Source organism: Gymnoscopelus braueri, assembly GCF_963280865.1.
Source record: "Gymnoscopelus braueri genome assembly, chromosome: 19".
Classification (NCBI taxonomy): Eukaryota; Metazoa; Chordata; class Actinopteri; order Myctophiformes; family Myctophidae; genus Gymnoscopelus; species Gymnoscopelus braueri.
The window spans coordinates 35,696,714-35,712,235 of NC_137621.1; the positions used below are offsets into that span (position 1 = coordinate 35,696,714).

General features: G+C 40.3%; 1 protein-coding gene across 1 annotated transcript in view; it reads right to left on the reverse strand.

Annotated features, from left to right (window-relative positions):
• Positions 1 to 10,466: 10,466 nt before the first annotated feature.
• Positions 10,467 to 15,522, reverse strand: part of letm1 (leucine zipper-EF-hand containing transmembrane protein 1) — a 29,707-nt gene continuing 24,651 nt past the window's right edge. Inside the window, exon 15 of the mRNA XM_080413861.1 lies at positions 10,467 to 14,805. Within this exon, the coding sequence (XP_080269987.1) occupies positions 14,653 to 14,805 (153 nt within the window). The 3' untranslated portion in view covers positions 10,467 to 14,652. The remainder of the gene's footprint in view (positions 14,806 to 15,522) is intronic.

Genomic DNA, 15,522 nt, shown 5'->3' on the forward strand with positions numbered 1-15,522 from the left:
AATTTATTCACTCAACACACACACACACACAAATTGTATACCGAGCACCTAACAGTAAAACATACACCCACATTTCTCAACGATCAAACACACAAATGCAGATTCACAATTTCAGTGCAGTTAGTATCCAACACACACATCTCTACAAATCAATATTTTACTCACTCATAACACAAACAAACAAACACACACACACACACACACACACACACACACACACACACACACACACACACACACACACACACACACACACACACACACACACACACACACACACACACACACACACACACACACACACACACACACACACACACACACACACACACACACACAGCACTTAGCTGGCTGCACACCTGTCAGTACACAGCCTCTAGTGCTACAGTTATCATCTCTGTTTTAGAGATATCTGACTGATATATCAGTTTGGCCGATATAACCGTCACTATTTGACTTCTTTTTTTTTTGAGTATCAGCAGCAATTATACAGCTGATGTGCCCCATTGTTTAACCACTTTCAATAAAATTTATGTTCAGTTTAAGTTTATGTATTTCTAAATATTCTCACATTTATTTGAAATATTGCACAAAATATCGGTCGAAACATTGGTAACGGTGGTGGTCTAGGACTCTTCAACATGGGGATCGGCATTGGACCCAGAAATCTGGCATTGGTTGGGTTCTACTCCGTTTGAGTGCACACACTCCCATAGCTAACACACACACACACACACACACACACTCATATAGACAAACAAGTCCAAAACAACACTACACCTTCCTTAAACAGCACAAAACACAACAGCACACGCATCCACGCCTCAATGTCCAATACACACTATAGTGTACACACGCACACTTTCATCACACACACACACACACACACACACACACACACACACACACACACACACACACACACACACACACACACACACACACACACACACACACACACACACACACACACACACACACACACACACTTTGTTACCAGTGAAGAGCCTGTGCCTCTGCAGCCTGTGTTGTCAGCTGTATTTCACTGCTGTGTATGGCAGTATGTTAGTAGCAGTGATGGCCACCAGACCCCACGAGCCCACTGGAACCATTAATGAGTCTCTCAGGAGCGGCCAGCTGCCTGGCAGCCAGGAAATCCCATTTTAAACTGTGGCTACACCCCCTCCCCTCCTCCAGTCTCCCTCCTGCCTTGTTCGCCCACTTCCCTTCCACGCATGCCAACGCTGCAACCTGCATCAGTCCCGACCACCTGCTAAACAATGCTGCATTCTCTCTCTCTCTCTCTCTCTCTCTCTCTCTCTCTCATGCACTCTCTCATGCACTAAATTACAAATCGTCTCTGTCAGGAGGAAACCTCATGTGTCCAAACTGTGACTTTTCAGGATTCAAATTCAGAAGTAGCAAAAGTTGCGGATCTACAAGCTCAAAATGCGTTGCTTCGCGCCACGTTTGTAGATCTGCTACTTTTGATGCTTTTGTGTGTTACACTGTAGTATGATCGAGTAGGACATTAATTTATGAAAAAAAAAAAACACAGAAAGTTGGAAAGAATGGAGCAACAGAATCCACACCCAGTCAACAAGGCTTAGCGCTCCAGTCTAACCCTTCTCTGAAACAAGACAGGGTCTAATAACTGCGTGGCTCCATGTGGATCTTGGTTGCAACCTGATCCAACTGCCATTGACTTAGACTTCCATAATAAAATAAGAGTTCAATATTTCAAAAAATATAAAAAACAACAAAGATGTGGCGCTAATTGGTCCAGCGTTTTGTGATATTAGCCCAGGACGGACACACACACACACACACACACACACACACACACACACACACACACACACACACACATCATCTGCATTCCAATTAAAAAACTTAACTTGATGACTCATTATGAGTGAAGAGGCTGTGGGTTTTTCATTAGAGGGGGATTTGCATGCGAGGGAGTGACCGAGGAGGACGTGAGGTTATCATGTTACGTTGCGGTGGCAGAATTTCACCATCAATATTTCAACATGAATATTGTCTTGTCTTTTTTTCTCATTTCGCCGTTCATTCGCTCCCTTTAGAATATTAATTAGGAGAGGATTAAGCCCGATTCAGCTGCATTCAGCTCCAGCACCCAAATCGCTATAGCCTCGCATTCAGGGTCTGGTGACGCTGTAGAAAGGCAGGGTTTTCTCGGATGAAAATCCAACCGGCCCAATCGGAATCGGGATAACCCAGTAGGAACCAATCGCCAAAGAGTCCCACTTTGGCCACGCCCCCATCTCAGAAAACGGCTGCACTCAGAGGGTTTTCAGACTGAATAATGGAGTGAAACAAAATGAAAATTCAGGCCGAGTGTCAGGCTAGCATTCAGCTGCATTCATTCATACTTCGTTGTACAATGTGTCAGTGGCGACATGTGTGCTTATAGATCTGCTATTTTCAGCACACAACACCGCATGATACAACGTATCATTACTGGGCATATAATGGGGAGACAGGCGGCCATAAAACAAGGCGTTTTTGAGGCGTAACGTGTGTACACTGTGGAATCAGAGACTGTACAGGTCACAAAAATGTGGTCTTAACCCTCAGGATTGTTGTCCCTCTGTAATATTGTTAAAATTGGTGGCCTAATATTGTCAATACACACAATACAACAAAAAAGTACATTCTGAAGAAGAAGATAATGGTTGCAGTATTCATATCTGTGCCTCATTTTTACCTGACACACATTGTTCCTTGAATAATGTGCATTTTGCACATGGATGTATATTGTTCTGCACATCACTGAACACTCAAGTTTAGCATCTGGCTCTGCTGTGACATCACTGATGACTTTATTCCTGCTCAATGTGTTTTTGAAGTCATCAAACAAATAGAACCGGCGACAGAGCAAATGTTCATCTTTGAAGCTGTATGGTTTATGTGGCTTGATGATGACTTAATATGAGATCACAGAACAGTGCCCGTCTGGATGCTAGACTCAATGAAGATGTCTACTCGGAAAGCTAGAAATGTATTTCATTTAAGTGCTTTAAGGGTGAAAACAATGTCTAATAGGCCATTATGCTAGTTACAACTTCAACAAAAAGTGAATGCTCGTGTTTGTTTCATATTATACAATGAAAAAAACGTTTTGACAGCTGGGTAAACATTTTAAAGAGTAAATATAGGCTACCAGAACACTAGTGTTGAACCGGCCTCTACAGGTTGAAACTTAAACTAGTTTGTGCTGCTGACCATGCCCTAATAATAGTGTCATAGTACCCGTTTATCCTCAGGTGTCAAAAGTTACACAGTTACTATTACACCACCATTGGCATGTGGCCAGTTTTAGCCAGTATTAGGAACCTAATTGAAAGTTTCAACGTGTAGAGGCCAGTGCAGCAGCACTAAGTTAACTGCAGGGTGTAGTTACTCTTATTAAACAATGCAATGTATGTTTGGGATCAGATAACTTGTGATGAACATTTACCGTCATTTTGCTCTTTATTTTTACCATCCTTTTGAATTAATCACTTAGATTAATTGAACAATCAAAAGATATTATGAAAATAATAGTTGCACTGCTTTCCACTTTGGGAAATACACACACACACACACACACACACACACACACACACACACACACACACACACGTATGTAACAGAGTGTAATAACAGTAGGTATTTCACTCTGAATCAGACTAAACTCTCTCAGTACCTACGTACTGCCAAGTTTTCTATTCTAGCAGTCCTAAGGACTCACACCACTGTTAGTTGCGTATTCAACCGCAGCTGCTTCTCAACAGATTACCGCTAGTATTTCGTCACTTGCCAAAATAGGACAAAGTATAAATTGGACTTAAAAGAGCTCTTCACCCATTTTCACTTCAACCTTTCATTCATATAATTGGTCCTCACTAATGCTCATTATTAGAGCACTCACTCAGCATCTCATTGGTGGCTTATGGATAGTTCAGAAATAGCATGCTGAAATAACATTCTTGTTGTTCTTGCATTAATAATAATAAAAAAGAATGAAATCTTGTTTGACATTACCAAACCTGCCTGCCGATGATTTAATCGGTAGGCAGGCCTCTGAACTCTCCACAGCCCTCCTCTGAAACACAGAGTGAACTAGACAGAATTGGTACCATCTTATAATGAGCATCAGCGAGGACCAATTAGATTAAGATACGTTTAAAAATGGACAAAGTGCTCCTTTAACTATGCAACTACTGTTCTATCACACCAGGTAGGTGATTGCACCCACCCGCCGTCCCAACTCTAAAAGTATTCCGTGTTTAGACAGCTACAGTAGGATGAGAACCAGCCATACCCCAGGTCCCCATGCAGGAGTGAGGCTGAGAACCACTGCTGTAAAAAACTGCTGCCTGCCTTCGTCTAATACGGATTCCTGTGAGGGAGAGAGTGGGTAAGAGCGTGAGTGAGTGGGTGACCACAGTGACTGGGTGGCCGTGGGTGATGTGCCAGGGTGTTTATGGACACCAGAGTGAAGGTTAGACTGACGCCAGATAGCAGAGGTCAGCGTCAGACCCCAAAAGACTCAGATGGATGTGTGTTTGGTCTGGAAGAGAGACAGGCCTTCATGCAACGGCTCACCCCCCCCCCCCACCCTCTCTCTCTTTCTCGCTCCGACAGAGAGGCCCTCAGTGCAGCTCATACTCTCTCACACGCACAAACCCTCAATGGGCAAAATACAGAGAAACCACTTTCTCTCAATATCCTGGTCTGAATAGTTCTACGTAGTCTTAAAAATATGATATGTATGACTTGGACCACCACAGTTCCCATAAATCTGAGTTGTAATTCACATGATATCTCTATGAGATACAGTAGTAGCTAAAAACCCTACCTATACCCATCTTGCTTATTACATTTATACAATTATCCATCATTAATGATCTTGGCACTGATTTTTGCCGAGGTGCATGACTATAGTCACTTTGTAAATGATTTTCCTGGCTTGTTTTTCTTCAGTGTCAGTTGGTTGGGGTTTACCAAACGAGACAAGTTAATGAATGCTACAGTAGAAATGGCAATGTGAATATGCTGATGTTCACCCTCCTAGTACTCAAATAAAACACATAACTAGTTACCAGTGCCATTTCATGCAGGTCTGCTCATAAGTGACACAAAAGAAGAAGTAGGCTAGTCACTGTTTGACAGTGGGAGGAAGCATTAGGCTGCATCATTGTAAGCCTGTGTCATACTGCCACCTAGTGGTAGTAGGCGATACTACTTAACCTCCAGAGATCACAACCACAATCCACTACTGCTCAGTTGCCAACAGTATAGATTTTGGTTTCACTGGGCTTTCCTTATACCAGCATTAACCCTAGTGTCCCCATTCTGGGCATGTCATAATAGGCAAACATTGATCTACAAGCTCACAACGCATCACAACGCGTTGTGAGCTTGTAGATCTACTATTTTATTTTTTGGCAAAGAGATTTTGTCAAAGGGGAAAAAAGGAGGGGACCAATTACAGTATAAACCCCTGGGGGACCCTCTCTGGCATACGTATATATGGCATATATATATAGGGTTTAAGTGGTTAAAGACATTCAATAGTAGGGAGTACAAGCCGGTACCACAGCGCCTGACAACTGTACAAAGATCATGACATAAATTCTCCATTATCCATACAAAAGATAAGATATGTCAACAGATAAAGCACAACATGTACCGTAGCACGAAGGAGCAATCCAAGCAAAACTCAAAAATAGAAAGAAGCAAGAGAAAATGATAGGAGATATATTTATTGCACTTTTTGCAGGCGTTACGAGCAACAGCATGGTCACGGCAATTCCATGACAATCTCTGTCTATGATGTCTTCCACTAGGAAGCTGAGAGCAGTTTACAGTACAAGAGACAAGTAAGCACAGAAACAGCATCATGGTCAGGTAAGGAATTATTGTAGCACCAGCCATCAGCCAAAATGAAGAGCTGGCCAGTTTGAAGTGGAACTGCGATATTGGACATGTGATATGTACAGTTTATGTCTATAATACTGTCCCACTCGTTATGTCCTATGTTGTCATGTTACTTTGTGTGTCAATACGTTCTACTCCATTATCACTTAAACCCTATACACTTTGTTGCATGTCAAATAGCAGATCTACAAGCTCACAAAGCATCGCAACGCAGCACGTTGTGATATTCTGGATTGAATAATCCAGAATAGGAACACTATGGTTCATGTGGTTAATGGTTGCTTTACTTGGAGAGTAAAACCATTCCAACTGTGATGTTTAGACATTCTAGCAGAAAACTTCAGCCTGGGAACCACTGGTGTTCAGTAGCTGACTGAGAATATTGCAAAATGCAATAACTGCTTCTCGTGCTTCAGAGGCCAAAGGTTATGACTAGTTTTCAGCATAAAGCCCATGCATTTCGGTACCAACAATACTTTGGCTGGCGAGTTCAAATAAATGATAATTGCCCACTCTGTTTGTGTGATATTGTGTGATTATACAGCTAGTGATCAAGTGGATGCAGTTACTATGCAGACTTATGAGACGAGAGGAGGTAGGCTAATAAATGTAAATTATTCTTCATAATTATTATCACCATATATGAAAGGATGATTGGCCTTCAATGGTTAATAATTTTACAGTACAGTTTTCCAGCCTTTTCATGACCATAAAAATATATAATTCATTCATTTCCAAGCATGTACAACAGTGCAGGAACCCTGTTTAATGAGAATAAACATTCATCCATCATTGGTGAAATAAAAAAGAACAATGGTTAAAAGGCATAGCTGCAGTATGCCTTGCATTATCATGGATGGCTAGACAGACAGACAGACAAGACAAGACAAGAGAAGACACATACTACAAGAACTCTTGAGGCAATTTAACTATTTTAGATTCTGCATTTGAATGAATGGAACTACTTAAACGAGGATGTCACCCATTTTCAACCTATCTTCATATAATTGATCCTCACTAATTCTCATGATAATAGGTACCATTATTGTCTACTCCGTCTGTGTCTCAGAGGAGGGCTGTGGACACTTCAGAAACCTGACTACTTGGGAATCCAAGTTAACATGCTATAATGGAAGCCATTATTCTCGCGTAAAAAAAACTAAAAATGTAATCTTGTTAGGTAGGCGGGTTTCTGAAGTGTCCACAGCCCTCCTATGTGACCAGACCGAGTAGAAAGAAATAGTACCATTTTATCATGAGCATTAGTGAGGACCAATTATATAAAGATGAAAATGGGTGAAGAGTTCACCTAAGACGTCCTTTAAACATCTTGTCAAGAATCCAGATCTGAAGATTGTAGTGTCTCCATCTTAACAGCTTCATCTCTTACATCATGAGTATTATATGTTGTGAGATGGGTATACCAGTATTGTAGGTAAGCCTTTTAGCCACTCTCCATGGATGGAGCACTATAGGCTATTACTATTACAGTACAGTACAACTTAAAATAATGAAACATTTCAGAAAAATGGAAATCATGCTAAAGCTTTGTATTACAGTCTGGAAATAGCTGAAGGTGAGTTGAAAGAGAAATCAAAATTCATAATCATGGAAACAAAACAAAAATCCTAAATTATCCTCGTCTCATGAATGAACAGAACTATAGGAACTATAAACGGAACTATTTATCTGCAGCGGAACAGATTCTTTCCAGTTAAGGCCACGTTTCCTAGGGGAATCTTAGGGTGGGGTGTGCACAACAAGACCTCCACAGGAGTTACTCATTCCACACAAACGTAGCATTGGTGTGGTCCGACTCAAACTGCAGGACAATTCCAGCTTAATTAGTAAAGTTCAAACCCTCTACATAATACGCTTCTACAAGAGAAAGGAATCCTATATTGTGCATCTACCCTCAGTGAATACGAACCAGTGTTCGACTGATTTCAGTGATTCATCTGTATTCATTCAGCCATGATGCATGACCACACCAACCACCCGTTTTACATAAAATATTACCATAAAATAACAGCATCATTTATCTTAATTTCTATGTATTCTTACCCCTCACAATAAATGTAACCATCGTATTTTAGAAAGAATGTGTTTACTGCACATACCAGGAACAGAAGAATGTTTTTAGCACTGCACCAAAAAAAGTCAGACAGATGTAGTGCCAAAACTAAAAGGATCCTCAAAGCAGCCCTGTGACATAAAATCACAGAGGGAACACTGGATTTACAACAGGAAAAACAATTCTTGAGGGATTGTGGGAAACCAAACCGCCGCCCAGCTCTATGCACGCAGTTAAAGCGTACAGTACATCAGCATGGAAGCACCTGCTACACCATAACTTTCAGCTGCAACCATCAACAGCACACAATGTACCACGATGTACCTACAGTCAGTTGTGATGTGACAACGTTAGTGCAACCAAAGGTCCAACACTTGTCTTGTTTTGATAGTTTGTGCACGTGATGCACATGCCCTTGCTTTGCTTTTCTCAACTGCCTTTGAGGTGAGTTTCTCCAATTGGCTCACATACAATATCTGATGTATTGATTGACTATCAGACTACAGATACACAGACACAGAAGCAGTCAAGAGTCTTGAATAAACAATATCAGTAGTGTTATGCACTTTGTTCTATCACGTCAACAATATTATGACAGCAAGTTCAGTAGACTTAGGTTACTGTAGTAAAAAATACATTGATACTGTAGATCATGTTGGTTAATAAATTTGCATGCAATCCCCTCTCAACGAATAACAATTCAAAAGCTTACAGGAGTGATCTTTAGACCATCCACTTTTAGCCCAAACTAAAAATGGAAAAAAGATCAACCTCAAAATAGAATTAAAAAAAGAAAAACAGAAGACATTCAGTAACATTTACAGTTAATAAAACGATGGCTGGGGCCCAAAATAAATTGCGTAAAGTGCAACACTCCTCTTTCCACTTTTTGAAATTGCCATCATATATATATACAAAATAAAAACTCGTTATTCATTGATTATCAGTGGTCAATTTTACACTGCATTATAACTTTTTTCATTCACATTTGAATGCACATAATTAACAATTGTCAGTCATGGTTAAAGGGCATTAATTCTCCCTCCGTCCCCCTCCCTCTCTCATATTAATTAAGTGATTAATTGATGTTAATGGCTTTGGTTTAAAACATGATACCAATAACTTCCTAATGGTATGCATAAAACAAAACTACACATTTAAAAAGGCATTTCTTTCTGTCTTTAATCAACTTCTCGTCGATCATAATACTGCATCTCAAAAAACAAAACTACCCTGAAGCAAATAGCTTCATACTTCCTGAGATTAAATGTGCTTCAATGTTAAATTCAAGGCTTTTTAAAAGGCTTACACACACTGTTGCTGAGTGCTGGGTTCGGAGAAATGACGCATCATTTTGAAACGTTTTATGTTTGAATTTCCGACTTCCCGTAACAACTCTCAGATCTGAATTGAATAACATTTTGTAGGGCCTCTATCAACGTAGTGCCAAAAGCAATTTCACATAGACCCATAGGGGGTGCCACAAATGCCACTGTTTGTTACAAATATTCTTGGGAGTAATGTTGCATCAGGGTTTTGATATTCCATAGTGGCTTCCCAAATTAGTGGGAGGGGCCCATTTCTAACAAAGAAACAACTATAGAGCACACCTCCAAAAGCACTTTCACTTCCGCCCAACAGGAGCGCCACAAATGCACTTAGTTGCTCCTTATGTCGTAGAAATGCTAATTCCCCCTGCAACTTCCTCGGGTCTTGACAGCTGCAACCCAGCATGGCAGAGATGTGCACTCTGTGGAGTGCCCCTTTCTAGTTTTCCCTCTGTGCTTCAGAATCAGATTTGTGCCACAAAGACTTGACGAGACAGCCATGAGAACAATCAGTTCAGTACAAAGTGTACTTTGCACATCCAAAGGGCTCTCAGTCAGGTGTTGGATGGAAGCCAACTTGAATTTATGTCTGCAATTTAACACTGTGCATTTCAACCAACAAGAACTTCATTAAGGTTAAGTACTGCCGTTACCATTGCAATAAAGTGTTAAAAGTTCGAACCCAGCGCCACAAGCAGTTGAAAAGCATACCTCTTGTGCTCGTGTGAAGCCTCATCCTGTGCATGTAACGGCTTACGCACAGAGTTAAAATTGTCGCTGGAAAAATAGTTGTATGGTCGCATTCCCGTGGTGAAGTTCAGAGATTTTGTGGGGAGTTGCAAAGAGTGTGGTATGCCTGGTAAGGCCAGAGGAATGATGGTCTAGGGATGACAAATAATGGTTGTTGGTGTGTGTATAAAAAAAGCAGAGCTTTTGGATGACAGATGATAGAAGATGGTGGTTGTATTAAAGTTTGGTATGGCGAGTAAATAAATTAACTAAACTAAGTAAATAGTTGTGGGGGAAAGAAGCATTGAGTGATGGGGTGGGACATGCATGGCAGAAAAATAGAAATGACAACACAAAAAAATATAAACAAAGTACAGCACACTCAATTACTCAAGGATCCATTTATTCAACGTTTAATGTGCCACTTCTGTAAATATCCAGAATGTATTTTTTCATCATGAATACACAATAATAAAAAAAAAACGTATCTTTTCTTTACATGTTTCCGGATTCAGATATAATTTTAAACTAAAACCAAATCAACTACCTGATCATTTACTGTTCCAGTTTAAAAAATATCAACTTGTGAACCATGATTAAATAAATAAATAACATGACTTTCATTATGTTTGCAAAAAAACAACAACTTCAGTAGTCTCAAGCTTGCATTGATCAGTGGCTGTATATAACCAGTATTTAAGGAATATTATATCATAAATAGACAATTTAGTCAAGTTATGAAGAGAATATACTGCAACGTCTTTCAAAATCCGGTCTGGTTTCAAACTTTCAGTCCCACCGGTATTTGGTGTCTTCACATATACACAATAGATATACAGTATATATACTGTACTAGTACAGTGCATGATAATTCTGAGCAATGTTTAGTCCTGCACCATGATCTCCCTGATGATGAGCCGAGCTCCATTGCTGCTCAAAATGGACCAATCTTACACTCATCTCCTGTACCTTGTTGCTCTTCCCACACACACATACAGCTGCACTTCCATGTACGCCCTCAATATGAATAATCTACAAAAAAGTTTAATCTCTAAGGCTATGACTGTACACATATTGTTCAGCCTTAAAAGGTTTTGTAGTAATTTTTCTTCAAGGTATATAGTGAATTACACATTATTGCTTTACATATTAATACCTCTGCAACATACACAACTCTTCTCAACATCAGAGGACGGCTTGCATGGTAGCGCATAATGCACCTTTTTCAGTTCCTTGCCAACAAACAACTCCAAACAATAGGTACCCTGATTCCACACACTAAAGCAGCAACTCATCACAAATTATACTACAAAATATATAGTGCATTTTCGCTGTGATCACTGGTCATCCTTTGTGAAAACATTGAGGCGGTGATATTTTTCAGGCTTTATTGTGTTGTGTTCCTTGCTGAGCTAGTTTTAAAAGCAACACCAGCAAAGAATTGCCTAACATAAGACCACTGTCAGAATGCCTTTGTCTACAAAACTACCCTTCTCCTTTTCCATCTTCCTCCTCAACATCAACAGAAGCAGATTAGCAGCAAGAAGAAAGTAACCCTGTTGCGAGCAGTCAGCTGTGACCTGTGTGTAACACTCTAGTCTACAGTGTGACCAATGAAGCAGCTCTGATGCAACGCGTTCGAGGCCTGTTGTTTTGGGGTTTTGTAATGTTTTGTTAAATATATGATTGTGTGTGCTGGAGCAGTGACTGTAGTCTCTTTCGTTTTGGAGCACATGCTTATGTGCATCATGCTGCCAATAAACACATACTAGGGTGTGTTTTACAGGACTAGGGCTGAGTATCAGAAAGCAACACTTGGGGCCAATTTATATATGGTCAGCCGACTCTTCGACGTGTCACAACTCCTACACAGAAATGACCTATTTTCAACTTAAAAGTGTTGTGACACTTTCTTGAAAATGCATACATTTAGCTGTTATTGGTACCAAATAGGCCTTTACTGGTACCAAATGAGTATTATACTGGTATGAAATTGGCCTTTAATCAATATTGAGAAACAAAAAAGTGTATCAAAACATCACATCTCATCTCAAGTTGTGGGTATGGAATTACAATTGCCAAACATTTACTGGGAGTACTGATATAGATTGCCAACAACACCCTGCCTTATCCTACCCTTGACCCTTGACCCTGTCATGTCCACAAGCATGTCCACTCTGCTACTAATCTATTCACCCCCCCCCTCCACCCCTCCTCCTCCTCATCCCAGAACAAACCTGTCAGGTATCTGAAACGCACACACCACTTTCTCTCACTCACTACCATGGTGGAAACATTGTGTATGTGTGTGAGAGAAAGACAGCGAGTGAAAGTTTGTGTGTGTGTGTGTGTGTGTGTGTGTGTGTGTGTGTGTGTGTGTGTGTGTGTGTGTGTGTGTGTGTACCTGCGTGCGGGTGTGTGTGTGCCAAGGGGGAGAGAGGGGTTGTCGCGACGTTCCTCTCCACACATAACGACATGTTTACACGGGGGCGATGATTAATGCGGCTGAGAACTGTGCCACGTACTGACAGAGAACTCCTAACCTAAACAGAGGCCTCCAGTGTGGCTGGCTGTGGCCCATGTATGGGCTGACTGTTTACCCTGCCGCCTATCACTATGACTGGGGCCAGGCCAAGCAGAGCCCCTTGGTCCTGTCAAAGGGAGAGAGAGCCGTGTCTGTCTGACCTGGGTACTGTTGCTGGTAGAGGACAGACAAGACTCCTTAATCATTTTAATGAATGACAGTGCATTCCAGAGCAAAGAGTGAATAGAGGGTGTCCACTCCATGTTATCTGGAGTGCCACTTTGTCCTTTGTGCATTTGCAGACATGCATATCCCCGGTTGACATGTGCATTTGACAGAGTCTGATAATCATTGCCGTCTAGCGCATTTAAATGGGGACAGTTCCTGAAAATCATTTTAACGTTACTGTGCATTCCAGGTAGACAGAGAACGGCAAGTGTCCACTCAACGTTATCTCAAGTACCACTTTATACAGGACAGAAATAAAAGGAGGATTATGCAAAAAAAACGAACTGCCACCCAGAGTCATACATTGACAATGTGTGTTTGAGCTCGTAATCCTTGTTTACACCAATTAACAACCCATCAACTTCCCCAATCAAAGTGCAAGGAGTCTCATAATACAAAACACATAATATAGCTACACTACATTTCTGCTAGTTTATTTTATGGATTGTATAATCCATGGTCAAGACAAGGCCACTTTGCATAATACAGTCAGGGTTAGCAAGGTTACTGTACTCCTCATGTGCTCAACATATACAAACACAAATGGTCCAAAATCATTAGGGCAATAAGCTAGCTGTTTTGTCTATAGGCCACAGTCTCTAACAAATTCATCTGCAATTTTCACTATCCTACCAACCAAGAAGACTTATGGAATAGCAGTAGAAAAAACACTGGCAGTGGACCAACATACCACTCAAACCAATACATTCCCCATTGTTTGTCTTATGGTTGGTATTTCTCACCCTGCTAATGATCTTAATTACAGAAGAAAATCCTGTCAGTCATCAATGTTTTTTAAATGTAAATATTTTAAGTCCAAGTCTCCACATAACCAGATGTGCCACCATTAAACTTTCGTGTTTCAAGAGAGAACTGTGCTGATGGTATTGTTTCACAATGACAAATTTACCAATGAAACAAACTTTCGGACAATACCTTGTATGTCTTAGAAACTTAAAGTAGTGATTATTTCCTATATGAATATATAGGACTTTGGAAATAAATGGTTATGGGATTTTAATATTCAATCTATGCCTAAATATGTCTTTGGTTAGAATGGTTACAACCAACACCTTACGTCTCAAGCAGCACACTTGCTAAGACCCTGTCTTACATTCAGATGTGAACAATAAATAGCACTTTCATTACATATGAATATGAGGAGCTCGTATAAAAACATGCAATATAAACCAAATAAAATCAAAAGCAGAAATGAATATTAATAAGGATAACAAACTGAGTGGAATGACGCTGGTAAAAGTGGATTATTTTGCGTGCAAAGTCATGGAACATTTCTTTCATGAGATGGCTGCATGAGTGAAATGAAAGGAGAGATGGGTCACCTCAACCCTAAATATAAATAAAAAAAACTAAATTTGGAATAATTCCTTTTCGTTCTCTGGGAGCTCTAAACTTTCATATCATTGTGTCCCTCTATGTATTTATGTATTAAAAAATAACTGAGCAAAATTATTTTACACACCAAATGGTATATATAATTCGTCCAAAAGAGTTAAATAAAGTGGCAATTGAAATTCCCTCCTTAAATTTGTGCATACATTTACTTCTAAACCTTGGAAAGGGATACCTTTGATAATCCAATTAGCCTTTTTTTTCTTTGTCAAAATAAAATTGTTAGAGCCCAAATTATAACATAACAATATCTCAAGAAGGTAGCGGTTACCTCATGACATTACCTCGACTCCACGATTTTGTTCAGTGTGGTCGGGTGTCCAGAGCTTTCGAGGATTCGGGTTACATCTCAAGAGTCTCACTTAAACGAGGGCCCACCTTTTATATTTGTGGAACTGAAATAGAAGTTAGCGGTTAAATTTAGCTGCCTGCTCCTTCTCAGCCTTCTCTTTGGCTTTCTCCTTCTCCATCAGCTTCTCTTCCTTCTGCAGCATTGCCATGATATCAGCCACCTGGTTGGTAGAGATGTCTATATCTTCCTTGTCGATCAGTTCCACTACCTGGATAGGATGGAGGGAATATCAAATTAGCGATCAGTTATAGTCTAATCTCATCTCATCTCTGGTCCATGCCAAGGACCTAAAGCAGGAGCTTGGCAAAAAAGCCATTTCACCTTAAGCATTATCTAAATTGAAGTCCTAGTGCCACAGGTCAATGACCTTATTGATAATGATCCTTAAGTATTAGTGTTGTACATCTCAAAGTCAATGTCTTTGTCACTGCCAGTTGGAAGGACTGCAGGGCTTAATTGAATGTGGAACTGGGGTGTGCGACTTTTCCTTCTTATTGTCATCTTGTTTTTCCTGAGTCTGCAACCTAGCAAAGATTTGTTGGTGTGCATTGCTTTTTTCTTTTCCTTAATTCTCAGTCTGGCAGAGATGCTAGGGATTGCTTGAGGGTGGAACTGCATTACCATTTTCATTTTATGTTTATAATTTATTGATTGTAATGTCAATCAATGTAAAGTGATAAGAAACTAGAAAAATGTGCTCCGTGGACCACAGGTCTCAGCCAAGGCAGGTAGCTTATTGTGGGCCAGCAATGTTTCACGGTGATCACCGACACTGTGTTCATGATTTGAGGCTTTTTGTTCCAAACGGTTTCACACCGATTGGTCCAACGGTGCTGGAGATTAACTGCTCACAGAAATCTGCCCGTTACAGATTTGATTTCTTCCATGGCCTAGTGGGAATTTACATGCAATGTTTCACGGCAAT